At 51.3% G+C, this 25243-nt stretch overlaps 1 protein-coding gene across 2 annotated transcripts; it reads right to left on the bottom strand.

The window, feature by feature from the left end:
- Positions 1-850: 850 nt before the first annotated feature.
- On the bottom strand, positions 851-23431 carry lsm4 (LSM4 homolog, U6 small nuclear RNA and mRNA degradation associated). 2 transcript variants are annotated; one of them, XM_078198514.1, is made up of 5 exons: positions 22846-23431; positions 20449-20490; positions 19722-19820; positions 3544-3736; positions 851-1129 (listed from the first exon to the last, which is right to left on the bottom strand). In XM_078198514.1, the coding sequence occupies exons 1-5, from the start codon at positions 22846-22848 to the stop codon at positions 1038-1040; spliced, it is 429 nt and encodes a 142-aa protein (XP_078054640.1). In that variant the 5' UTR covers positions 22849-23431; the 3' UTR covers positions 851-1037. The 2 variants fall into 2 exon arrangements, with proteins under 2 accessions (XP_078054640.1, XP_078054641.1); XM_078198515.1 differs by lacking the exon at positions 22846-23431 and adding an exon at positions 21669-21845.
- Positions 23432-25243: the final 1812 nt, after the last annotated feature.

Raw genomic sequence — 25243 nt, 5'->3', positions numbered from 1 at the left:
TACAGGGTGAGGGAGACAGTGGGGTAACGGCAGAGAATTCATACTGGGGACTGGGATTGTAACAATCGCCGACATGCCCAGAACTCACAGGGGAGAGACACAAAAATTATCAACCTGGAATCATGTGATTGCACTGCCCGAGATACAGGCTGCAGACAAACTGTCAGCACAAGTGTCCAATCAGTAGACCACCCTTCCCCCTGTCCCCAGCCTCCCCACTGTCCCCCATCTTCCCATACCAGGTCCAAAATTCTTTCGGAGCTGCCATCAGCGGATCAGGAAAGCTTCCCCCACCACCATCTGTAGACCCCCCCACAACCTCACCACCCCCAACACTGCGAATGAGAAAGCAGGGAAATGATGACAGTTGAACATCCAGAACGTGGCAGTTCAGCCTCCTCAAGGGAGCACTGACCAAGTAGGGAAAAGACACTGGGCTCAGTGGGAATTGCCGGAGCTGGTGTGTGTGTGTGTGCGTGCGCAGACTCCAGCCTGAAGCAGTGCACGAGAGCTGGGTGCAGACATGAGCCAGCGTACTGGAGGATGAACACAACACACCCAGATGAATCAGAGTCTGGCAGCTGCACCCGTCAAACTTCTCCTGAATAAACAGAACGTAGACAGTGACAGGGGTGCAGCCTGATCCATGGGAGAGGCTGCAATAACAAAGCAGTGATTGGGTTTATTGTAGCCCACCCAAGCACCACAATACATCATGGCCTCACCCACTGCACACGGACACCACTGGCCAGGGCACGAAGGAGAGAATCCCCTCACCACAGAACCAATCTTTTAAATTGTTGACACAAGTCCTCCTGTCGCAGCTGCTCACACAATGACTCTCAGACCATCAACTTGCAACTAAATTTATTCATTCACCAACAATTACTATAACGACGATTTTTTTTTGTTAAATTCTCTTCCGACAATATTTGTTTATAATTTACAAAACCTCGAACCAAACCCAAGATGAATGCGACTCATTTACACAAAAGACTGTCGGAATCTCACGCACAGACACACGGACACGATCGCTGTCACAATTTCTTCACTCCCGATAACTTTCCCAACTTCTTCTCGTGTCCTCGATTTGCTCCGGCTACTCCACGGCCACGGCCACCAAACACACCTGCCAATAGGAAACAAGAGCCGGGTTACACTGACCCTTCAAACTAGTCAGTTCAAAACCCAAAGCCATGGTGTTTGGAGCACTGAGGGGGAGGGGGGGGGGGGGGGGGCGGTGCTGTCTCCCAGGGAATTAGGAAAGATCCCACGACCCACAGTTTCAAAGAACAGCAGGGGAGTTCTCATCGGCCAATATTAATTTCTCTCCAGCATCAAAGCAGCTGATCTGATCAATTATCACTGATATTTGTGGGATCTTTCTGTGTGCAATACAGTTGCTGCATTTCCACACAATCCCGACAGTGCAGAAGGCGGCCACCTGACCCACTGAGTCTGTACCGACTCCCCGACTGAGCATCCCCCCCAGACACCGGATAGGAATTTGAGAGGCGGGCTGACCATCCCTCCCTCCCTTGCCCAGGACTCGGGGACGAGCCAGGAGGGACACTGGTCAATATTCATTCCTTGGTTTGACACCAACAGATAAAAGTAGGCATCTTTAGTTGATGCAAGGACAGGAAGGGACACAGTAAACTCGCTCGAGAAGTGTATCCTGTCAATCAGCTCCACTTGACACAGGCTGACGTTTAACCGAGTTACACATGATCCTTGTGGAGGAGAGAGGGGACAAAGCAGTCATGGAGCAACATTCCTCTCAACAACTGTCTGCAAACTGGGCGGGAAGAAAAAAACTGAGTCAGAGACCGCCCTCAGTCCGAGAGCGCCCTCCTGCTGCCGCCCTCAGTCCGACAGCGCCCCCTGCTGTCGCCGTCAGTCCGACAGCGCCCTCCTGCTGCCGCCCTCAGTCCGACAGCGCCCTCCTGCTGTCGCCGTCAGTCCGACAGCGCCCTCCTGCTGCCGCCGCCCTCAGTCCGACAGCGCCCCCTGCTGTCGCCGTCAGTCCGACAGCGCCCTCCTGCTGCCACCCTCAGTCCGACAGCGCCCCCTGCTGTCGCCGTCAGTCCGACAGCGCCCTCCTGCTGCCGCCCTCAGTCCGACAGCGCCCCCTGCTGTCGCCGTCAGTCCGACAGCGCCCTCCTGCTGCCGCCCTCAGTCCCAGAGCGCCCCCCGCTGTCGCCCTCAGTCCCAGAGCGCCCCCCGCTGTCGCCCTCAGTCCCAGAGCGCCCCCCGCTGTCGCCCTCAGTCCCAGAGCGCCCCCCGCTGTCGCCCTCAGTCCCAGAGCGCCCCCCGCTGTCGCCCTCAGTCCCAGAGCGCCCCATGCTGCCGCCCCCCGCTGTCACCCTCAGTCCCAGAGCGCCCCCCGCTGTCGCCCTCAGTCCCAGAGCGCCCCCTGCTGTCGCCCTCAGTCCCAGAGCGCCCCATGCTGCCGCCCCCCGCTGTCGCCCTCAGTCCGAGAGCGCCCCATGCTGCCGCCCCCCGCTGTCACCCTCAGTCCGAGAGCGCCCCCTGCTGTCACCCTCTGTCCAACAGTGTCCCCTGCTGTCACCCTCAGTCTGGCAGCATCCCGTCACCCTCACTCTGAGAGCGCCCCCTGCTGTTCCCCTCAGTCCGAGTCTGTCCTCTGCTGTCGCCGTCAGTCCGAGAGCGCCCCCTGCTGTTCCCCTCAGTTCGACAGCGCCCCCTGCTGTCACCCTGCCCGACAGCGCCCCCTGCTGTCGCCCTCAGTCCGACAGCGCCCCCTGCTGTCGCCCTCAGTCCGACAGCGGCCCCTGCTGTCGCCCTCAGTCCGACAGCGCCCCCTGCTGTCGCCCTCAGTCCGTCAGCGCCCCCTGCTGTCGCCCTCAGTCCGTCAGCGCCCCCTGCTGTTGCCCTCAGTCCGAGAGCGCCCCCCGCTGCCGCCCTCAGTCCCAAAGCGCCCCCTGCTGTCGCCCTCAGTCCGAGAGCGTCCTCTGCTGTCGCCCTCAGTCCGACAGCGCCCCCTGCTGTCGCCCTCAGTCCGACAGCGCCCCCTGCTGTCGCCCTCAGTCCGACAGCGCCCCCTGCTGTCGCCCTCAGTCCGACAGCGCCCCCTGCTGTCGCCCTCAGTCCGACAGCGCCCCCTGCTGTCGCCCTCAGTCCGACAGCGCCCCCTGCTGTCGCCCTCAGTCCGACAGCGCCCCCTGCTGTCGCCCTCAGTCCGACAGCGCCCCCTGCTGTCGCCCTCAGTCCGACAGCGCCCCCTGCTGTCGCCCTCAGTCCGACAGCGCCCCCTGCTGTCGCCCTCAGTCCGACAGCGCCCCCTGCTGTCACCCGCAGTCCGACAGCGCCCCCTGCTGCCGCCCTCAGTCCAACAGCGCCCCCTGCTGCCGCCCTCAGTCCAACAGCGCCCCCCCCCTGCTGCCGCCCTCAGTCCAACAGCGCCCCCCCCCTGCTGCCGCCCTCAGTCCAACAGCACCCCCCCCCTGCTGCCGCCCTCACTCCAACAGCGCCCCCTGCTGCCGCCCTCAGATGACCAGTCAATCGGGAATGGAACCTTACCTCTGCCAGCTCCACCTCCTGCTCCTCGCCCTTTCTGCTGTTGCTGCTGCTTCTGCTGCTGGATGCCGCGACCTCTGCCCTTTGACACCACCTCCTCTTTCACCATGTCGATGATTTCATCAGGGATACGGAGATATTTAATGGTGCTGCCCCGAATGTAACATTCTGGCATCTTCCAGAATTTATCCCCGTCCTGTGAAACAGTGAGACAGAAGACACACAGTCAACTCAGGTAACAATATTCCAACCAAAGGGAGTTAACAGTTGCAGTCAGAGAGACAACCTCCAACAGCAGCACAGCATTTCACTATCCCGCACACAACATAATCAACGGCAACAAGAACCTACATCAAAGTAGCCAAGACACAGCAGCACTCTGCGTTGCTGCTAAGGCATAATAATACTTCATGGAGATAATTAACAAACTACAATTCACAACTTGTCCACAACTCGTAATATATCCCCATAAATTATTTCCAAACAGCACACATATCAGTACTGTACCCCAGTATTATACAGTGACAGACCCATCCCCACCAGTACTGTACCCCAGTATTATAGTGACAGACCCATCCCCACCAGTACTGTACCCCAGTATTATACAGTGACAGACCCATCCCCACCAGTACTGTACCCCAGTGTTATACAGTGACAGACCCATCCCCACCAGTACTGTACCCCAGTGTTATACAGTGACAGACCCATCCCCACCAGTACTGTACCCCAGTGTTATACAGTGACAGACCCATCCCCACCAGTACTGTACCCCAGTGTTATACAGTGACAGACCCATCCCCACCAGTACTGTACCCCAGTGTTATACACTGACAGACCCGTCCCCACCAGTACTGTACCCCAGTGTTATACAGTGACAGACCCATCCCCACCAGTACTGTACCCCAGTGTTATACACTGACAGACCCGTCCCCACCAGTACTGTACCCCAGTATTATACAGTGACAGACCCATCCCCACCAGTACTGTACCCCAGTGTTATACAGTGACAGACCCATCCCCACCAGTACTGTACCCCAGTGTTATACAGTGACAGACCCGTCCCCACCAGTACTGTACCCCAGTGTTATACAGTGACAGACCCATCCCCACCAGTACTGTACCCCAGTGTTATACACTGACAGACCCGTCCCCACCAGTACTGTACCCCAGTATTATACACTGACAGACCCGTCCCCACCAGTACTGTACCCCAGTGTTATACAGTGACAGACCCATCCCCACCAGTACTGTACCCCAGTGTTATACACTGACAGACCCGTCCCCACCAGTACTGTACCCCAGTATTATACAGTGACAGACCCATCCCCACCAGTACTGTACCCCAGTGTTATACAGTGACAGACCCATCCCCACCAGTACTGTACCCCAGTTTATACAGTGACAGACCAGCCATGGATAACTAAGGAAATAAAGGAGAGTATCAAATTAAAAACCAATGCATACAGAGTGGCCAAAATTAGTGAGGAACTAGAAGATTGGGAAGGCTTTAAAAAACAACAAAGAACTACTAAGAAAGCAATAAAGAAAGGAAAGATAGATTATGAAAGTAAACGAGCACAAAATATAAAAACTGATAGTAAAAGTTTTTACAAATATATAAAACGGAAAAGAGTGGCTAAAGTAAATGTTGGACCCTTAGAAGACGAGAAAGGGGGATTTAATAATGGGAAACGAGGAAATGGCCGAGGCCTTAAACAAGTTTTTTGTGTCGGTCTTCACAGTGGAGGACACAAATAGCTTACCAATAATTGACGGTCATGGGACTGTAGGGGGTGAGGACCTTAAAACGATCACTATTACTAAAGAGGTAGTGCTGGGTAGGCTAATGGGACTAAAGGTAGACAAGTCCCCTGGTCCGGATGGAATGCATCCCAGGGTACTAAAAGAAACTGCAGAAGAAATAGCAGATGCATTAGTTGTAATTTATCAAAATTCGCTGGACTCTGGGGAGGTGCCAGCTGATTGGAAAACAGCTAATGTAACGCCACTGTTTAAAAAAGGAGGTAGACAAAAGGCAGGTAACTACAGGCTGGTTAGCTTAACATTCGTAGTTGGGAAAATGCTGGAATCTATCATTAAGGAAGAAATAGCAGGACACCTGGTAAAGAATGGTTCAATCAAGCAGACACAGCATGGATTCATGAAGGGAAAGTCATGTTTGACTAATTTAGAATAAAAGAATGACCAGGGTGAGGTTAGGGCCGGTCAAGGACAGTAGTGGGAACTTGTGTATGGAATCAGTAGAGATAGGCGAGGTGATGAATGAATACTTTTCTTCAGTGTTCACCAAGGAGAGGGGCCATGTTTTTCAGGAAGAGAAGGTGTTACAGGCTAATAGGCTGGAGGAAATAGATGTTCGGAGGGAGGATGTATTGGCAGTTTTGAATAAACTGAAGGTCGATAAGTCCCCTGGGCCTGATGAAATGTATCCTAGGATTCTTTGGGAGGCGAGGGATGAGATTGCAGAGCCTTTGGCTTTGATCTTTGGGTCCTCGTTGTCCACGGGGATGGTGCCAGAGGACTGGAGAGTGGCAAATGTTGTTCCTCTGTTTAAGAAAGGGAATAGAAATGACCCTGGTAATTATAGACCGGTTAGTCTGACTTCGGTGGTTGGTAAATTGATGGAAAAGGTCCTTAGGGATGGGATTTACGACCATTTAGAAAGATGCGGATTAATCCGGGATAGTCAGCACGGATTTGTGAAGGGCAAATCGTGCCTCACAAATTTGATAGAATTTTTTGAGGAGGTAACTAGGTGTGTTTATGAAGGTAGGGCGGTTGATGTCATATACATGGATTTTAGTAAGGCGTTTGATAAGGTCCCCCATGGTCGGCTTATGATGAAAGTAAGGAGGTGTGGGATAGAGGGAAAGTTGGCCGATTGGATAGGTAACTGGCTATCTGATCGAAGACAGAGGGTGGTGGTGGATGGAAAATTTTCGGACTGGAGGCAGGTTGCTAGCGGAGTGCCGCAGGGATCGGTGCTTGGTCCTCTGCTCTTTGTGATTTTTATTAATGACTTAGAGGAGGGGGCTGAAGGGTGGATCAGTAAATTTGCTGATGACACCAAGATTGGTGGAGTAGTGGATGAGGTGGAGGGGTGTTGTAGGCTGCAAAGAGACATAGATAGGATGCAAAGCTGGGCTGAAAAATGGCAAATGGAGTTTAACCCTGATAAATGTGAGGTGATTCATTTTGGTCGGACTAATTTAAATGTGGATTACAGGGTCAAAGGTAGGGTTCTGAAGACTGTGGAGGAACAGAGAGATCTTGGGGTCCATATCCACAGATCTCTAAAGGTTGCCACTCAAGTGGATAGAGCTGTGAAGAAGGCATATAGTGTGTTAGCTTTTATTAACAGGGGGTTGGAGTTTAAGAGCCGTGGGGTTATGCTGCAACTGTACAGGACCTTGGTGAGACCGCATTTGGAATATTGCGTGCAGTTCTGGTCACCTCACTATAAGAAGGATGTGGAAGCGCTGGAGAGAGTGCAGAGGAGATTTACCAGAATGCTGCCTGGTTTGGAGTGTCGGTCTTATGAGGAAAGGTTGAGGGAGCTGGGGCTGTTCTCTCTGGAGCGGAGGAGATTGAGGGGAGACTTAATAGAGGTTTATAAAATGATGAAGGGGATAGATAGAGTGAACGTTCAAAGACTATTTCCTCGGGTGGATGGAGCTATTACAAGGGGGCATAACTATAGGGTTCATGGTGGGAGATATAGGAAGGATATCAGAGGTAGGTTCTTCACGCAGAGAGTGGTTGGGGTGTGGAATGGACTGCCTGCAGTGATAGTGGAGTCAGACACTTTAGGAACATTTAAGCGGTTATTGGATAGGCACATGGAGCACACCAGGATGGTAGGGAGTGGGATAGCTTGATCTTGGTTTCAGATGAAGGTCGGCACAACATCGTGGGCCGAAGGGCCTGTTCTGTGCTGTACTGTTCTATGTTCTATGTTCTATGTACTGGAATTCTTTGAGGACATAGCGAGTGCGGTTGACAGAGGGGAAACGGTGGATGTGGTGTATTTAGATTTCCAGAAGTCATTCAATAAGGTGCCTCACAAAAGGTTGCTGCATAAGATAAAGGTACACGGAGTTGGGGGTAAAGTGTTTGCGTGGATTGAGGATTGGCTATCTAACAGAAAGAACAAAGAACAATACAGCACAGGAACAGGCCCTTCAGCCCTCCAAGCCTGCGCCGCTCATGTGCCCAACTAGACCATTCGTTTGTATCCCTCTATTCCCAGTCTGTTCATGAGGCTATCTAGATAAGTCTTAAACGATCCCAGTGTGTCCGCCTCAATCACCTTGCTTGACAGTGCATTCCAGGCCCCCACCACCCTTTGTGTAAAATACGTCCCCCTGGCATCTGTCCCCCTCACCTCGAACTCGTGACCCCTTGTGTTCGTCACCTCCGACCTGGGAAAAAGCTTCCCACTGTTCACCCTATCTATGCCCTTCATAAGCAGAGAGTCGGAATAAATGGGTGCTTTTCCGGTTGGCAATCAGTGACTAGTGGCGTGCCGCAAGGATTGGTGCTGGGGCCTCAACTATTTATCATACACATAGACGATCTGGAGGAGGGGACCGAGTGTAGGGTAACAAGGTTTGTGGATGACACAAAGATGAGTGGGAAAGCAAATTGCATGGAGGACAGAGAGTCTGCAGAGAGATTTGGATAGGCTGAGTGAGTGGGCAAGGATCTGGCAGATGGAGTATAACATTGGTAAGTGTGAGGTCATCCACTTTGGAAGGAATAATAGTAAAATGGACTATTATTTAAACGGTGAAAACTTACAACATGCTACTGTGCAGAGGGATCTGGGGGTCCTTGTGCATGAATCACAAAAACTCAGTTTGCAGGTGCAGCAGGTAATCAAGAAGGCAAATGGAATGTTGGCCTTTATTGCGAGAGGGATGGAGTATAAAAGCAGGGGGGGGTCATGCTGCAACTGTACAGGGTACTGGTGAGGCCGCACCTAGAGTACTGTGTGCAATTTTGGTCCCCTTATTTAAGAAAGGATATATTAGCTTTGAAGGGGGTACAGAGAAGGTTCACCAGGTTGATTCCGGAGATGAGGGGGTTAGCTTATGAGGAGAGATTGAGTAGACTGGGCCTGTACTCATTGGAGTTTAGAAGGTTGAGGGGAGATCTTATAGAGACAAACAAGATAATGAAGGGGCTAGACAGGGTAGAAGCAGCGAGGTTATTTCCACTTACAGTGGAAACAAGAACTAGGGGGCATAGCTTCAAAATACGGGGGAGTCAATTTAGAACAGAGTTGAGGAGGAACTTCTTCTCCCAGAGGGTAGTGAATCTTTGGAATTCTCTGCCCAATGAAGCAGTAGAGGCTACCTCGTTAAATGTGTTTAAGTCACAGCTAGATAGATTTTTAACGATCAAGGGAATTAAGGGTTATGGGGAGTGGGCGGGTAAGTGGAACTGAACCCACTATCAGATCAGCCATGATCTTATTGAATGGCGGAGCAGGCTTGAGGGGCTAGATGGCCTGCTCCTATTTCTTATGTTCTTATGTAGACCAGGCTCCCACCAGTACAGTACCCCAGTATTACACAGTGACAGACCCATCCCCATCAGTACTGTACCCCAGTGTTATACAGCGACAGACCCGTCCCCACCAGTACTGTTCCCCAGTGTTATACAGCGACAGACCCGTCTCCGCCAGTACTGTACCAGTATTATCCAGTGACAGACCTGCTCCCACCAGTACTGTTCCCCAGTGTTATAGTGACAGATCCCAACCCACCAGTACTTTACCCGTGTTATATAGTGACAGACCCGTCCCCACCAGTACTGTATCCCAGTGTTACACAGTGACAGACCCGTCCCCACCAGTACTGTATCCCAGTGTTATACAGCGACAGATCCCACCCCACCAGTACTGTACCCGTGTTATAGTGACAGACCCGTCCGCACCAGAACTGCACCCCAGTGTTATACAGTGACAGACCCATCTGCACCAGTACTGTACCCCAGTGTTACACAGTGACAGACCCGTCCCCACCAGTACTGTACCCCAGTGTTATACAGCGACAGATCCCACCCCACCAGTACTGTACCTCAGTGTTATAGTGACAGACCCGTCCGCACCAGTACTGTATCCCAGTGTTACAGTGACAGACCCGTCCCCACCAGTACTGTACCCCAGTGTTACACAGTGACAGACCCGTCCGCACCAGTCCTGTACCCCAGTGTTACAGTGACAGACCCGTCCGCACCAGTCCTGTACCCGTGTTACAGTGACAGACCTGTCCCCACCAGTCCTGTACCCCAGTGTCATACAGTGACAGATCTGTCCCACCAGTATTGTACCCCAGTGTTACAGAGTGACAGACCCATCCCCACCAGTCCTGTACCCCAGTGTTATAGAGTTTGATCGCTGTGACTCTGCAGGATATTATTGCTGTGTCGCCAGGAGTGAATGCAGTGAACAGCTAAAGGTCTCTCTCCCCCGACTAAGCATGGCCTCTGCTGCCACCCTGTGGCTACAACCTGATTTGCTGGAGACCTTTTTGATTCTTTAAAGGAACACAGACATTGCAAGCTCGACCTACATGTTTATTCTCCATCTCTAATTGCATTTGGGGAAGTGCCGGTGAGCCACCTTCCTGAACCCCTGCAGTCTATGTGGTGTACGCACACCCACAGTGCCGCTCGGGAGTCCAGGGTTTTGACCCAGCAAGTGACAGAACGCCAACATGTTTCCACGTCAGCAAGTTAATCTTGGTCTGACCAGGAGCCAAGACTCAGAGCAGGGAGAAGGTGCTGGTTTCAGGTGAGATAGGATTTGCGTTATTGACAGCCCTCACACACGTCACTCAAACGACCTTGCTGCACAATCCATACAAATCACACAGCCTCCCACCTGGATTAGTTGTTGGGAGGGCTGCAGGTCCAGTTGTTTCCCAATCACCAGGAGAATCCTCCGGGATCGGCTGTTCAAACAGCGGGAAGATGTTGGGCTACACGGTTTTACTGGTAGTGGCTGTGCGTGCTTTTCAGGGGTTAAGCCTTTGGTCTGGCAAGCTGCCACCAACAGCCCTGCTCACCTATCCCTGTGCCAGCATTGCGGAAAGGAGGGTCAGAGAGATGGGTCAGTACTCCTCCGATTGGAGGAAGCACTGAGGGTAGTGGGTGTAGAATGTACTCTGGGTGGGGACTTCAATGTCCATCACCAAGAGCGGCTCAGTAGTTCCACCACAGACCGAGCTGGCCGGGTCCTAAAGGACATCGCTGCTAGACTGGGACTGCGACAGGTGGTGAGGGAACCAAGAGGGAAAAACCTACTGAACCTCACCAACCTGCCTGTCACAGATACATCTGTCCATGACAGTATCGGTCGGAGTGACCACTGCACAGTCCTTGTGGAGACAAAGTCCTGTCTTCACATTGAGGACAGCCTCCATCGTGTTGTGTGGCACTGTCACTGTGCTAAATGGGATAGACTTTGAACAGATCGAGCAAATCAAGACTGGCCATCCGTGAGCAGAATTGTACTCAACCACAATCAGTGACCTCATGGCCTGACATAAGACCATAAGACATAGCAGCAGAATTAGGCCACTCAGCCCATCGAGTCTGCTCCGCCATTCAATCATGGCTGATATTTTCCTCATCCCCATTCTCCTGCCTTTTCCCCATAATCCCTGATCCCCTTATTAATCAAGAACCTATCTATCTCTGTCTTAAAGACACTCAATGACCTGGCCTCCACAGCCTTCTGCGGCCAAGAGTTCCACAGATTCACCACTCTCTGGCTGAAGAAATTCCTCCTCATCTCCGTTTTAAAGGATCGTCCCTTTAGACTGAGGTTGCGCCCTCTGGTTCTAGTTTTTCCTACTAGTGGAAACATCCTCTCCACGTCCACTCTATCCAGGCCTCGCAGTATCCTGCAAGTTTCAATAAGATTCCCCCATCATCCTTCTAAACTCCAGCGAGTACAGATCCAGAGTCCTCAACCGTTCCTCATACGACAAACTCTTCATTCCAGGGATTATTCTTGTGAACATATCCCCATTTTACCATTACTACCAAGCCAGGTCAACCCTGGTTGAATGGAGAGTGCAGGAGGGCATGCCAAGAGCAACACCAGGCATACCTAAAATTGAGGTGTCAACCTGGTGAAGCTACACCACGTGAATGGGCAACACGGTGGCACAGTGGTTAGCACTGCTGCTTCACAACACCAGGGACCCGGGTTCAATTCCCGGCTTGGGTCACTGTCTGTGTGGAGTTTGCACGTTCTCCCCGTGTCTGTGTGGGTTTCCTCCGGTTTCCTCCCACACTCTGAAAGACGTGTTGGTTAGGTACATTTACCCGAACTGGTGCCAGATTGTGACGACTAGGGGGAATTTCACAGTAACTTCATTGCAGTGTTAATGTAGGCCTTACTTGTGACGAATAAATAAACTTTAACTTCTTTAATACAGGACAACTTTCTTCCCAAGCAGCAAAAGCAGCACGCAAGTGACAGGGCTAAGCAATTTTACAACTAACGGATCAGGTCTCGGGGCTGATTCTCCCAGCCCGCTGCGCTGCTTGAGTAGCAAAGTAGGCCAGAAGACCCACCCCCCCCACTGACAGGTTAGCACATGCTCAGTGGCCCGCACAGCACTACGCTGCCAGCCTCTCCCCCACCACCGTGAATCCCTGTTGGAGAAATTTCAAATAATCAGGGATTTAAGACACTGATAATACTAGCGCTGAGTACAATGACTGGATCAGACTTACAGACTAACAGAGGTATTGTCTGCATAAAAGACACCTATAATCACAGTAAGAGATTTAAACAAGTATTTCTGATTTAAACATGTATTTTGGATTTTAAAATGTATTTCCGATGTATTTTTAAAATAGTCTGCGCACTTTAGTTGAGAGCGAGTTGCCCAACAGCATGGTGGGATGAAGATTTAGTGAGACGAACTTTGGAACAATGAAACTACAGGATGTGTGTATTCTTTTCAGCGTAAGTTCCAGGCAACGTGTGTTCCCAAAGCCATAGCATGCCGAGAGCTGTTCAATTTGCACCGATAAGGACAGTGCTTCAAGATGGGAAAAGTGAACTTGAAAATGTACAATTGTCCTGTTGGATGTATTGTACGTTCAGAGGGGTTTTAGAATGCTCAGGGACTTCTCGTCCGAGGTATGTTGGACTGCCCAATGCTCTCTCTCCCAATGATCACTGGTCAAATAAAGATACGTCTTTAACCAGGATATTGATTGTCTTTGCATTAGCTGAAGTTTTGGCATTACTTAAGTCTCTGAAAAAAAAAAACCCCAACAATCCCCCTAAGGTCTCTATGGAACAGGGTGCTGGAGATTGATAAAATTAAACATGCCCAAAGAACGGGCAGGAAAATCTCCCATTTTCCCACCTGTTGGGCACTTAGGTTTTTTTGGGAGAATCCTGGCCCTAATCTCTGCAGCCCTGCCACACCCAGCCGTGAATGGTGGTGGTGGACAGTTAAACAACTCGGTGGTGGAGGAGGCTCCACAAATATCCCCATCCTCAACGATGGAGGAGCCCAGCACAAAGTGCAAAAGATATGGCTGAAACATTCGCAGCAATCTTCAGCTGGAAGAGTCGAGTGGATGATCCATCTCGGCCTCCTCCAGAGGGCCTCAACATCACAGATGTCAGTCTTCAGCCAATTCGATTCACTCCACATGATACCAATCAGATGGGACACTGGGCCTGCTTTTGTTATGATTTTCCCGGGGAGACCAGGCTGAACCAAATTTAAAGTTCCTAATGAATACTAATTCATTTACCTCAAATGACCAAGCACCATTAACAGGACCACGATATCCCTTTTGTATACTCTGCTTCATTTCCATCTTCCCAGCTAAATTGGGGAACACCAGGTAAAGACTTGTCTGGAGTGCCTCCCCATTAATAGCTCTGCAGGGAATACTCCCGTGGTTATGTGTGGTGTTGTCCTGGAAGTGAGGAGGGATCTAGCAAGCTTCAATCTGAACAGTTTGCCCAGCTGTTTCTTCATTGCTGGACAATTCTTTCTGCTAAGCCATTCGAGGCTGAGTGATAGAGTGCCATTTTATTCCACTATTTTTCATCAACTTAGCTAAGAGGAGAGATTGGGTAAACTGGGGTTGTTCTCCCTGGAAAGACGGAGAATGAGGGGAGATCTAATAGAGGTGTACAAGATTATGAAGGGGATAGATAGGGTGAACGGTGGGAAGCTTTTTCCCAGATCAGAAGTGACGTTCACGAGGGGTCACGGGCTCAAGGTGAGAGGGGCAAAGTATAACTCAGATATTAGAGGGATGTTTTTTTACACAGAGGGTGGTGGGGGCCTGGAATGCGCTGCCAAGTAGGGTGGTGGAGGCAGGCACGCTGACAGCGTTTAAGACTTACCTGGATAGTCACATGAGCAGCCTGGGAATGGAGGGATACAAACGATTGGTCTAGTTGGACCAAGGAGCGGCACAGGCTTGGAGGGCCGAAGGGCCTGTTTCCTGTGCTGTACTGTTCTTTGTTCCAACTGAATCTCTGTCCCTGTAGAGGCAGTGCCATTATCAGAGGCCAAGGTTTCTGGCAGGCTATGCACAGCAAAGGCTTGTTGTCGTTTTTTTGATTGTTGAGGATGAAGTTGTTCTTTTCATTTCATGAATATTGAGCCGCTCGGAACGGGCATCAACAATAATTAGGAACATGGCACCCATAAAAGGACCCACGGAGTCCATACGGAACGGCGCACAAGGTTGGCCAGCCACTCCCACAGATTGCTGTGATCGGCACTGATCACAACGTTTTACTAGATTCTCAATACCTTTATCAATGCCTGGCCAACTTCTGGCGAACACCTTCATTTCAGTCTGAGTCGGGTGAACATTGTGTAATTCCTGCAGCAACGTTCCTATTGCTGGGCGAAGAACCACTGCTCCAGACCCCAACAGTAACACCTCGGTTCGAGGCGGTGGAAGGCGACTCTGAGCATGTGTGTTTGACATTTTGGCACCTGGTCTATGTTGGAACACACAGTTGTATGCTGCCAGGAGGAAGCAGCTTGTCTTTGTGAAATAACCCTAATAGTGGTGTGTTATCAGTGACGATCACAAAGTGATGCCGGTAAACATACTGGTGGAATTTTTTTAACTCTGTAGATGGCTGGTCCTGCTCTCAATTGGGGAGTATTTTCTCTCAGCATCAGTCAGGGTTCTTGACACAAAAGCGATGAACTGTCTCGGCCATCTTCCATTCTGAGACAAAACTGCTCTTGTGCCAATTGGTGAAGTATCGCACACTGGGATTACCTCTCTTTTTGGGTCAAAACGGACTAATAAACCTGAAGATTGTACAGCAAGTTTGATGTTCCCGGTTTCTTTTTGTGATTCACTCCAATGCCAACATTGATATTTCTTTAAAAATATATGTAATGTTGCCAGATGTTGTATAAACCAGCTGTAATAATTAACCATGCTGGAACAAACTTACCAAGGCCAGTCTGCCGTCACTAATCATCCTTTACTTAGTGTGTTCTAAATGCCGTTCAGTGATTACAGAGTGCACGTAATGCCCCGAGACTTCAGTGGCAACCTGAGTGGAGCCAGCTGGTTTAAACCCTCCCCCCCACTCCCTGATCCTTCCTCATCAGGCGAACCTCCAGTCGCCTCATCGGGGAGCTCGAATTCTACAAGGTCCATGAAGAGATCTACTGACAATCCCCCACGGCCATCAGAACATTCCACCCCCCCCCCCCCCCACCCCCCCCCCCCCCCCCCACCCCCCCACCCCCACCACCCACCCCCCCCCCCCCCCCCCCACCCCCCACCCCCCCCCACCCCCCACCACCCCCCACCCCCCCCCACCCCCCCCCACCCCCCCCCCCCCCCCCACCCACCCCCCCCCCCCCCCCCCCCCCCACCACCCACCATCGCCATGGTTCGCTTCCGAAGGGAGTGCCGTAAAATGACCGACTCTGGTTCTTCCAGGGGTCATGCCTCAGCCGGTCTTTTCCACTTCAATCTCAGAATCTGTGTCCTCATCCCCCGGAGTGGCAGGCCTGGGGTTAACTTCCATTTGAGACTCGACACTGACAGTGGTTGTTCCATGGCCGGTAATGAGGCCTGCACTGGCACGGGCTCTGTCCTCCCGAGATCATCCACATGTTTCCTGACAATTTTGCCCTGCACTTGGGCCTTATAAAACACAGGTCCCGTTTTCTCCGTTATAATCCCGAAAACATAACGAAGGCTGTCCCCAAAGTTGCTCACATGGACTAGGTCGCCAGTTTTGAACATTCTTTAAGTCCTTACAGAATCTTCTGGCACCTTTGTTGGGAGTACACCCAGGTTTGGGAACAGTAAGCTTCATCTTGTCTGAAGCCTCCGCCCCATTAACAATTCCGCTGGGGCGAATCCTGTCGGTGTGTGAGGGGTATTCTTGTTGTTGGATAAAGATCACACCAGTTTTGTCTCTATGGATGCTGCAGGTTGCTTCTTCATGCTGAGCTTTTCTCTGCTGGCAGCCTTTTCTGTACGTATCTTATCAATGCTGTAAACTAATCTATCACGAAGCATGAGACTCAGCGAAAATCCAAGTTCACATGGCTGTGCCAATTTCCTTCATCTTGTTGTGTATGTCACAATCGTCTCCCCGGGTCCCTTACAGCAGAGTTAGACTTATAACGCTGCATGATGATAGACTCTCTGTGGTTACAATGATCCTTTACCAATGTTACCAGCTGATTAAAGACTTAGTATCCGGAGTTTCTGGAGATGTTAAATTTCTAAAGAGATTAGAAGTCTGGGGTCCACATACTGTAAGCAGAATGACTTTTTGCTCATCCTCTCCTGTAATAGCAAAGTCTTTCAATATACTGAACGCACTTGGAATATACAGTGTTCAATTCTGGTTGCCACACTACCAGAAGGCTTTGGAGAGGGTACAGAAAAGATTTACCAGGATGTTGCCTGGTATGGAGGGCATTAGCTATGAGGAGAGGTTGGAGAAACTTGGTTTGTTCTCACTGGAATGACGGAGGTTGAGGGGCGACCTGATAGAAGTCTACAAAATTATGAGGGGCACGGACAGAGTGGATAGTCAGAAGCTTTTTCCCAGGGTGGAAGAGTCAATTACTAGGGGGCACAGGTTTAAGGTGCGAGGGGCAAGGTCTAAAGGAGATGTACGAGGCAGGTTTTTTTACACAGAGGATGGTGGGTGCCTGGAACTCGTTGCTGGGGGAGGTAGTGGAAGCAGACACGGTAGTGACTTTTAAGAGGCGCTTTGACAAATACATGAATAGGATGGGAATGGAAGGATATGGTCCCCGGAAGGGTAGGGGGTTTTAGTTCAGTCGGGCAGCATGGTCGGTGCAGGCTTGGAGGGCCGAAGGGCCTGTTCCTATAATGTAATTTTCTTTGTTCTTTGAACCCAGTGTTCAGTCCCTGGGTCAAAAGTATCAATTTCCCCAAAAAGTGGCATTTTAAAAAAATTATTTACTGTTGTTGCAGAGATTTATTTTAAAACAAAATAAAATTCAAAGGCAGACACCGATACACCGTGTCGCCAATGTAATAACCACGAGGCTCAACTCGGCAGGTGCGAGTTAACAAAATGGTATACTGATGTACATTTCCCCAACCCCAGTTCCACAAGGCTGGACCCCAGCCACTGCTCATCGCTCTCTGCTATCAGTGCCCGAGGCCCAACCACCTTCAGCTGCTTCATCAATGACCTTCCTTCCATCAGAAAGGTATGGGTAGGGATATTCGCTGATGATTGTACAATGTTCAGCACCATTCACAACTCCTCAGATACTGAGGCAGTCCACGCCCATGTACAGCAAGACCTGAACAATATCCAGGTTTGGACTGACAAGTGACAAGTAACATTGATGCCACACAAGTGCCAGGCAATGAACATCTCCAAAATCAGAGGATCAAGCCATTACTCCATGATATTTGATGGCGTTACCATCACTGAATTCCCCCACTATCAACATCCTGGGGATTACCATTGACCAGAAACTCAACTGGACCCAGCCATATAAATACTGTGGCAACAACAGCTGGTCAGAGGCTGGGAATCGTGCGGTCAGTAACTCACCCCCCAACTCCCCCAAGCCTGTTTGCCACCTACAAAGCACAAGTCAGGAGTCATAGAGGTTTACAGCATGGAAACAGGCCCTTCAGCTCAACTTGTCCATGCCGCCCTTTTTTTTTTAAAAACCCTAAGCTCATCCCAATTGCCCGCATTTGGCCCATATCCCGCTATACCCATCGTACCCATGTAACTATCTAAATGCTTTTTAAAAGATAAAATTGTACCCGCCTTTACTACTACCTCTGGCAGCTTGTTCCAGACACTCACCACCCTCTGTGAAAAAATTGCCCCTCTGGACACTTTTGTATCTCTCCCCTCTCACCTTAAACCTATGCCCTCTAGTTTTAGACTCCCCTACCTTTGGGAAAAGATATTGACTATCTACCTTGTCTACACCCCTCATTATTTTATAGACCTCTATAAGGTCACCCCTCAGCCTCCTACGCTCCAGAGAAAAAAAGTCCCAGTCTATTCAGCCTCTCCTTATAACTCAATCCATCAAGTCCCGGTAGCACCCTAGCAAATCTTTTCTGCACTCTTTCTAGTTTAATAATATCCTTTCTATAATAGGGTGACCAGAATTGCACACAGTATTCCAAGTGTGGCCGTACCAATGTCTTGTTCAACTTCAACAAGACATTCCAACTCCTGTATTCAATGTTCTGACCGATGAAACCAAACATGCCGAATGCCTTCTTCACCACTCTGTCCACCTGTGACTCCACTTTCAAGGAGCTATGAACATGTGCCCCTAGATCTCTTTGTTCTGTAACTCTCCCCAACGCCCTACCATTAACTGATTAAGTCCTGCCCTGGCTCAATCTACCAAAATGCATCACCTCGCATTTGTCTAAATTAAACTCCATCTGCCATTCGTCAGCCCACTGGCCCAATTGATCAAGACCCCGTTGCAATTGGAGACAACTTTCTTCACTGTCCACTATGCCACCAATCTTGGTGTCATCTGCAAACTTACTAACCATGCCCCCTGTATTCTCATCCAAATCATTAATATAAATGACAAATAACAGTGGGCACAACACTGGTCCCCTGAGGCACACCGCTGGTCACAGGCCTCCAGTTTGAAACTCTACAACCAGGAGTATGATGGAATACTCTCCACTTGCTTGGGTGAGTGCAGCTCTGACAGCACTCAAGAAGCTCGACACCATCCAGGACAAATCAGCCCGCTTGATTAACACTGCACCCACTACTTTCACCATCCAGTCTTTCCATCACTGATGAACAGTAGCAGCCGTGTGTACCATTTACAAGATGCACTGCAGCAACTCACCAAGGCTCCTTCAACAACCCCTTCCAATCCCGTGATTTCTACCACCAAGAAAGACAAGGACAGTGGACAGACTTAAGATTTTGGGTAAAAGATACAAGGGAGTATGTGAGGGAAACTTGAGATATGCAACAAGTAGTAATGACCTGTACTGTGCTGCCTATGGGTAGGGTAGAAGTTTGTACAATTAATGATTTCAAAACAAAATGGGTCCTTGAGGGGCATTGGGACTGACGGCTGTACAGAGAGCCAGCACAGTCTCAATGAGCCGAATGGCCTTCTTTTGTGTTGTATTGTGATGATCACAATATTAGAGACTGTTGTTGTGAGGCGTTGCTGACACGGACTCACTGCCTCGTTAACACTCACTTCAGTGCAAAGATAACTAATCGCACCCCAGATGTTTCAATGACAGGGTACGGCACTTTACAAATAACATTATTTATTCAATGCAGGTGAACTATTCTCACAGAATCTGTTTTCTCTACGCTTTGCAACCTAGGAACAGGAGGAGGCCATTCAGCCCCTTGAGCTTGTTCAACCATTCTATTAAATCCCGGCTGATCTCCGACCAAATTCCATTTGCACACCTTGATTTTCTCAACAACAACAATAGTTATGAAATTTTCAATCAGTTCCAGATTCCCACTCTGTCTCAGCATCTCCATAAAAGCAAGTGCCTTATACTCAACTTCCTTCCACTTCGTGTGGTTTTACAGTTGAACTCTTTACTTAAGTTATTTTTTCAAATCACTGTTATCCAAAATATAATCCACATACCCTGGACGTACAAATCACCTCTCGCAGGTTAATATTCATCCAGTTGTCACAGCTGACCAGGTGACCGTTGTACGTTTCTCCATTCTTCAACTCCACAAGCTGCCAAACACAAAGAGAAGAGTTCCTCAAAGCTCTTGTACTGTTGATTCTATCATGAGAACCCCAAATGAGGTACAGGAACCACCCCACCTTTAAACTGCGAGGGGACAGATTTTAACTCAGCTGAATTCTGTCGCTGAACTGGACTCAGCCCCAGAGCCTGTTGCTGCTGCTGATGATGAGGTCACGGAGATGGTCTGCTGCTTCAAACCTACTTTGAACAGAACCGTCTTGTTCAGAATGGTTCTGGATCAATACAGGGGTTCTGGGGAGCGGCACTCGAGTTCAGGTCGCCATGGGTATTTCAGTAAATAGCTGCCATGATTCCGACAGTCATTACACTTCAAAAGGTACCAGGCAGGGTGTGAAACACTGCAGGAGAAAAAATCTGCCTGTTGGCAAAGGAGTGAAAGGTGTGGAAGGTTTAAATAGCCAATAGGCTGCAGTGGTCCATTGGCCACAGCGGGCACGAGAGCGGGCTGTACCCACCACAGCAGGCGCCAGAGCGGGCCGTACCCACCACAGCAGGCGCCAGAGCGGGCCACACCCACCACAACAGGTGCCAGAGTGAACCCTGTCCGGACCGATCAACACCCATTCATGCAGACATTCTTCCAACCTAACTCACCATCGGATGATTCTGCGCTGTCTTCAGTAATGAGAGGGGAAGCTGAAATAAGGGAAAAGAAACAAGTAAATTGGGAAGAAAGTTTCACTTGTCAAAACAATCAAAGCCGTAGAAGGACAGAGTTCAGGGACTGAGGCTCCTGCGCCGACTAAAATTGAAACTCGGGCAGACCAGTTACTGCTAGTTTCTCAACAATTACAGTATGTTATCTTCCACTACGCACAGGGGCTTTGCTTCAGGTGTTGAGGAGCGGGGGATGTACGATCTCTCTCTGGCCGACACACAACATATTCAATACATCAAACTGTACAGATTTCTCCTGATGGCACAAACCCACCCAGTCTAATCTCCCACTCATTACTCTTCCAACTTTGCCCATCTACGGTCTCTGCTTCAATGGTCTGTGATTGAGAATTCCACGTTTTCTTGGCACAAACAGATATTTTTCTTTCATAGAAACCCTACAGTGCAGAAGGAGGCCATTCGGCCCATCGAGTCTACACCGACCACAATCCTACCCAGGCCCTACCCCCACATATTTACCCGCTAATCCCTCTAACCTACACATCCCAGGACTCTAAGGGGCAATTTTTAACCTGGCCAATCAACCTAACCCGCACATCTTTGGATCTTTGATCAACTTCAATGTCTGCAATCTCACTACAGCACTGACCATGGAGGACTATTACTCACTGTTCCTGGACCCTAGCCCTGGGTGATGTTGCACACATGTCCATCACTCCTTCCTCCTCAGCTCCAGCAATAGCTCCTAAAGTTGAGTTTCTACCCCCTACCATTGCTTTAGTATTTTTCACCTCAGTAGAAACGCCAGTATTTCTCTCAGCTTAAAAACAAATTTGACATATCTCTGAACCCTGCAGGTTGTGCGATCCGTCTGATTTCATCAACATAGAATCCTTCAGTGCAGAAGGAGCCCATCAAGTCTGAACCAACCACAATCCCACCCAGGCCCTATTCCCATAACCTCATGCATTTACCCTAGCTAATCCCCCTGACACCAAGGGGCAATTTATCATGGCCAATCAACCTAACCCACACATCTTTGGACTGTGTGAGTGCAACACAATTATTTAGCAGTAATAATTTCAAAATACAAGAATTGAAGCAAATCCTTCTCCCTCAAACTTCATTTCCTGACTCCCTGACCCACTCGGCAGAGTTCAGGAGGATTTGAGAGATTTTCAATCTTTTGAATTTACTCCCAATGTAGAGATGGCGTTAATCTGGAAGGAGATTAGTCCCAGGGATGAGTCTCACCTCACGATACCCCTCCCAATCTCCCCAAAAAATCCACACACCCTGAATAAACACAGAATAGTTTACATCCCAAACCAGACTAGAACCATTTGTAAACTGCAAACATACAGATCATTGATATATTAACGCCCACCCTGGGGAGGGGATCAGGATCAGGGTAGGGAGGATGAAGAGGGGGTGGGGGGTGAGGGGTTTGAATTTTGGGTGAGGGGAGGAAGGGGGGTGAGGGGGGGGGGAAGGGGGGTGAGGGGGGGGGGAAGGGGGGAGGAAGGGGGGTGAGGGGGGGGGAAGGGGGGTGAGGGGGGGGAAGGGGGGTGAGGGGGGGGAAGGGGGGTGAGGGGGGGAAGGGGGGTGAGGGGGGGAAGGGGGGCGAGGGGGGGGAAGGGGGGCGAGGGGGGGAAGGGGGGCGAGGGGGGGGAAGGGGGGTGAGGGGGGGAAGGGGGGTGAGGGGGGGGAAGGGGGGAAGGGGGGTGAGGGGGGGGAAGGGGGGTGAGGGGGGGAAGGGGGGTGAGGGGGGGAAGGGGGGTGAGGGGGGGGAAGGGGGGTGAGGGGGGGGAAGGGGGGTGAGGGGAGGGAAGGGGGATGAGGGGGGGGAAGGGGGATGAGGGGGGGGAAGGGGGGTGAGGGGGGGGAAGGGGGGTGAGGGGGGGAAGGGGGGTGAGGGGGGGGAAGGGGGGTGAGGGGGGGAAGGGGGGTGAGGGGGGGGGAAGGAGGGTGAGGGAAGGGGGGTGAGGGAAGGGGGGAAGGGGGGTGAGGGGGGGGAAGGGGGGTGAGGGGGGGGAAGGGGGGTGAGGGGGGGGAAGGGGGGTGAGGGGGGGGAAGGGGGGTGAGGGGGGGAAGGGGGGTGAGGGGGGGGAGGGGGGGAAGGGGGGTGAGGGGGGGAAGGGGGGTGAGGGGGGGGGAAGGGGGGAGAGAGGGGAAGGGGGTGGGGAGGGAGTGAGGGGGGGGAGGAGCAGGGGGGGGCGAGGAGCAGAGGGGGCGAGGGGGGGGCGAGGAGCAGGGGGGGCGAGGGGGGGGGGGCGAGGGGCGAAGATGGGGGGGGGGGCGGGGTGGGAAATGTGGGGGTGGGAGATGGGGGTGGGCCGGGAGGGGGGGCTCGCGGCGCCGCCATTTTCTCACCATTTTCCCGCCGGACCCGCAGCCCCGCCCCCGCGCTAATTGACAGCCGCACTGTCCAATCAGCGGTCGCGCTCCCAGCCGGAGCCAATCACCGCGTTGCGCCGTAAAGTGTGACCGGTGGGAAGTGTCGCGGTGTCGTGAAGTGCGGCCTAGTCGGAGCAGAGAAGCCTGGGGCTTGACTGAGGCCACAGGAGGCGGCTGCTCCGGCCCGGGAGATCCGACTGGAATTTCACTCCGTCCCTCCCGCAAACCTCCCCACTCCCTATCTCTGTAACCTCCTCCAGACCCTACACCCCCTCCCTATCTCTGTAACCTCCTCCAGACCCTACACCCCTCCCTATCTCTGTAACCTCCTCCAGCCCCTACACCCCCTCCCTAACCCTGTAACCTCCTCCAGCCCCTATACCCCTCCCTATCTCTGTAACCTAGTCCAGCCCCTACACCCCTCCCTATCTCTGTAACCTCCGCCAGCCCCTACACCCCCTCCCTATCTCTGTAACCTCCTCCAGCCCCTACACCCCTCCCTATCTCTGTAACCTCCTCCAGTCCCTACACCCCCTCCCTATCTCTGTAACCTCCTCCAGTCCCTACACCCCCTCCCTATCTCTGTAACCTCCTCCAGACCCTACACCCCTCCCTATCTCTAACCTCCTCCAGCCCCCTACACCCCCTCCCTATCTCTGTAACCTCCTCCAGTCCCTACACCCCCTCCCTATCTCTGTAACCTCCTCCAGCCCCCTACACCCCTCCCTATCTCTAACCTCCTCCAGCCCCTACACCCCCTCCCTATCTCTGTAACCTCCTCCAGACCCTACACCCCTCCCTATCTCTAACCTCCTCCAGCCCCTACACACCTCCCTATCTCTAACCTCCTCCAGCCCCTACACACCTCCCTATCTCTGTAACCCCCTCCAGCCCCCTACACACCTCCCTATCTCTGTAACCTCCTCCAGCCCCTACACACCTCCCTATCTCTGTAACCTCCTCCAGCCCCTACACACCTCCCTATCTCTGTAACCTCCTCCAGCCCCTACACACCTCCCTATCTCTGTAACCTCCTCCAGCCCCTACACACCTCCCTATTTCTGTAACCTCCTCCAGCCCCTACACACCTCCCTATCTCTGTAACCTCCTCCAGCCCCTACACACCTCCCTATCTCTAACCTCCTCCAGCCCCTACACTCCTCCCTATTTCTGTAACCGCCCCCCCAGCCCCTATACTCCTCCCTAGCTTGGCAATGGCTACCATAGCTCCAGGGTCTTTTCCTCAGATGTGGGTGCTATGGGACTCAAGCTCCCTCTCCTGAATCCCACCCAACAACAACAACCTGTATTTACACAGCACGACCTGGACTCTAAATATACAATCTCAGCAAAAAAACAGGCCATTCAGCCCATCATATAGAACATAGAAAAGCTACAGCACAAACAGGCCCTTCGGCCCACAAGTTGCGCCGAACATGTCCCTACCTACTAGGCTTACCTATAACCCTCTCTTACTAACTTCCATGAACTTATCCAAAAATCTCTTAAAAGACCCTATCGAATCCGCCACCATCACCACTGCCAGCAGCCGATTCCACGCACCCACCACCCTCTGAGTGAAAAACTTACCCCTAACATCTCCTCTGTACCTACTCCCCAGCACCCTAAACCTGTGACCTCTTGTGGCAACCATTTCAGCCCTGGGTAAAACCCTCTGAGAATCCACTCTATCAATACCTCTCAACATGTTATGCACCTCTATCAGGTCACCTCTCATCCTTCGCCTCTCCAAGGAGAAAAGACCTAGCTCTCTCAACCTATCCTCATAAGGCATGTCACCTAATCCAGGCAACATCCTTGTAAATCTCCTCTGCACCCTTTCTATGGCTTCCACATCCTTTCTGTAATGAGGCGACCAGAACTGGGCACAATACTCCAGGTGGGGTCTGACCAGGTTCCTATACAGCTGCAGCATTATCTCCCAATTTCTAAACTCAATTCCTCTATTGATGAAGGCCAGCATTCCATACGCCTCCTTAACCACAGCCTCTACCTTCTTCGCTGCTTTGAGTGTCCTATGAACCTGGACCCCAAGATCCTTCTGATCTTCCACACTGCCAAGCGTCTTACCCTTAATATTATATTCTTTCATCCTATTTGACCTGCCAAAATGAACCACCACTCACTTATCTGGGTTGAAGTCCATCTGCCACTTCTCCGCCCAGTCTTGCATCTTATCTATGTCTCGTTGCAACTGCTGACATCCCTCTACACTATCCACAACACCACCAACCTTTGTGTCATCAGCAAACTTGCCAACCCATCCCTCCACTTCCTCATCCAGGTCATTTATAAAAATCACAAAGAGCACGGGTCCCAGAACAGATCCCTGGGGCACTCCACTGGTAACCGA

Source organism: Mustelus asterias, chromosome 26 (assembly GCF_964213995.1).
Source record: "Mustelus asterias chromosome 26, sMusAst1.hap1.1, whole genome shotgun sequence".
Classification (NCBI taxonomy): Eukaryota; Metazoa; Chordata; class Chondrichthyes; order Carcharhiniformes; family Triakidae; genus Mustelus; species Mustelus asterias.
Note: the sequence above shows the minus strand (reverse complement) of the source record. Positions and strands in the feature narration are given on the sequence as shown.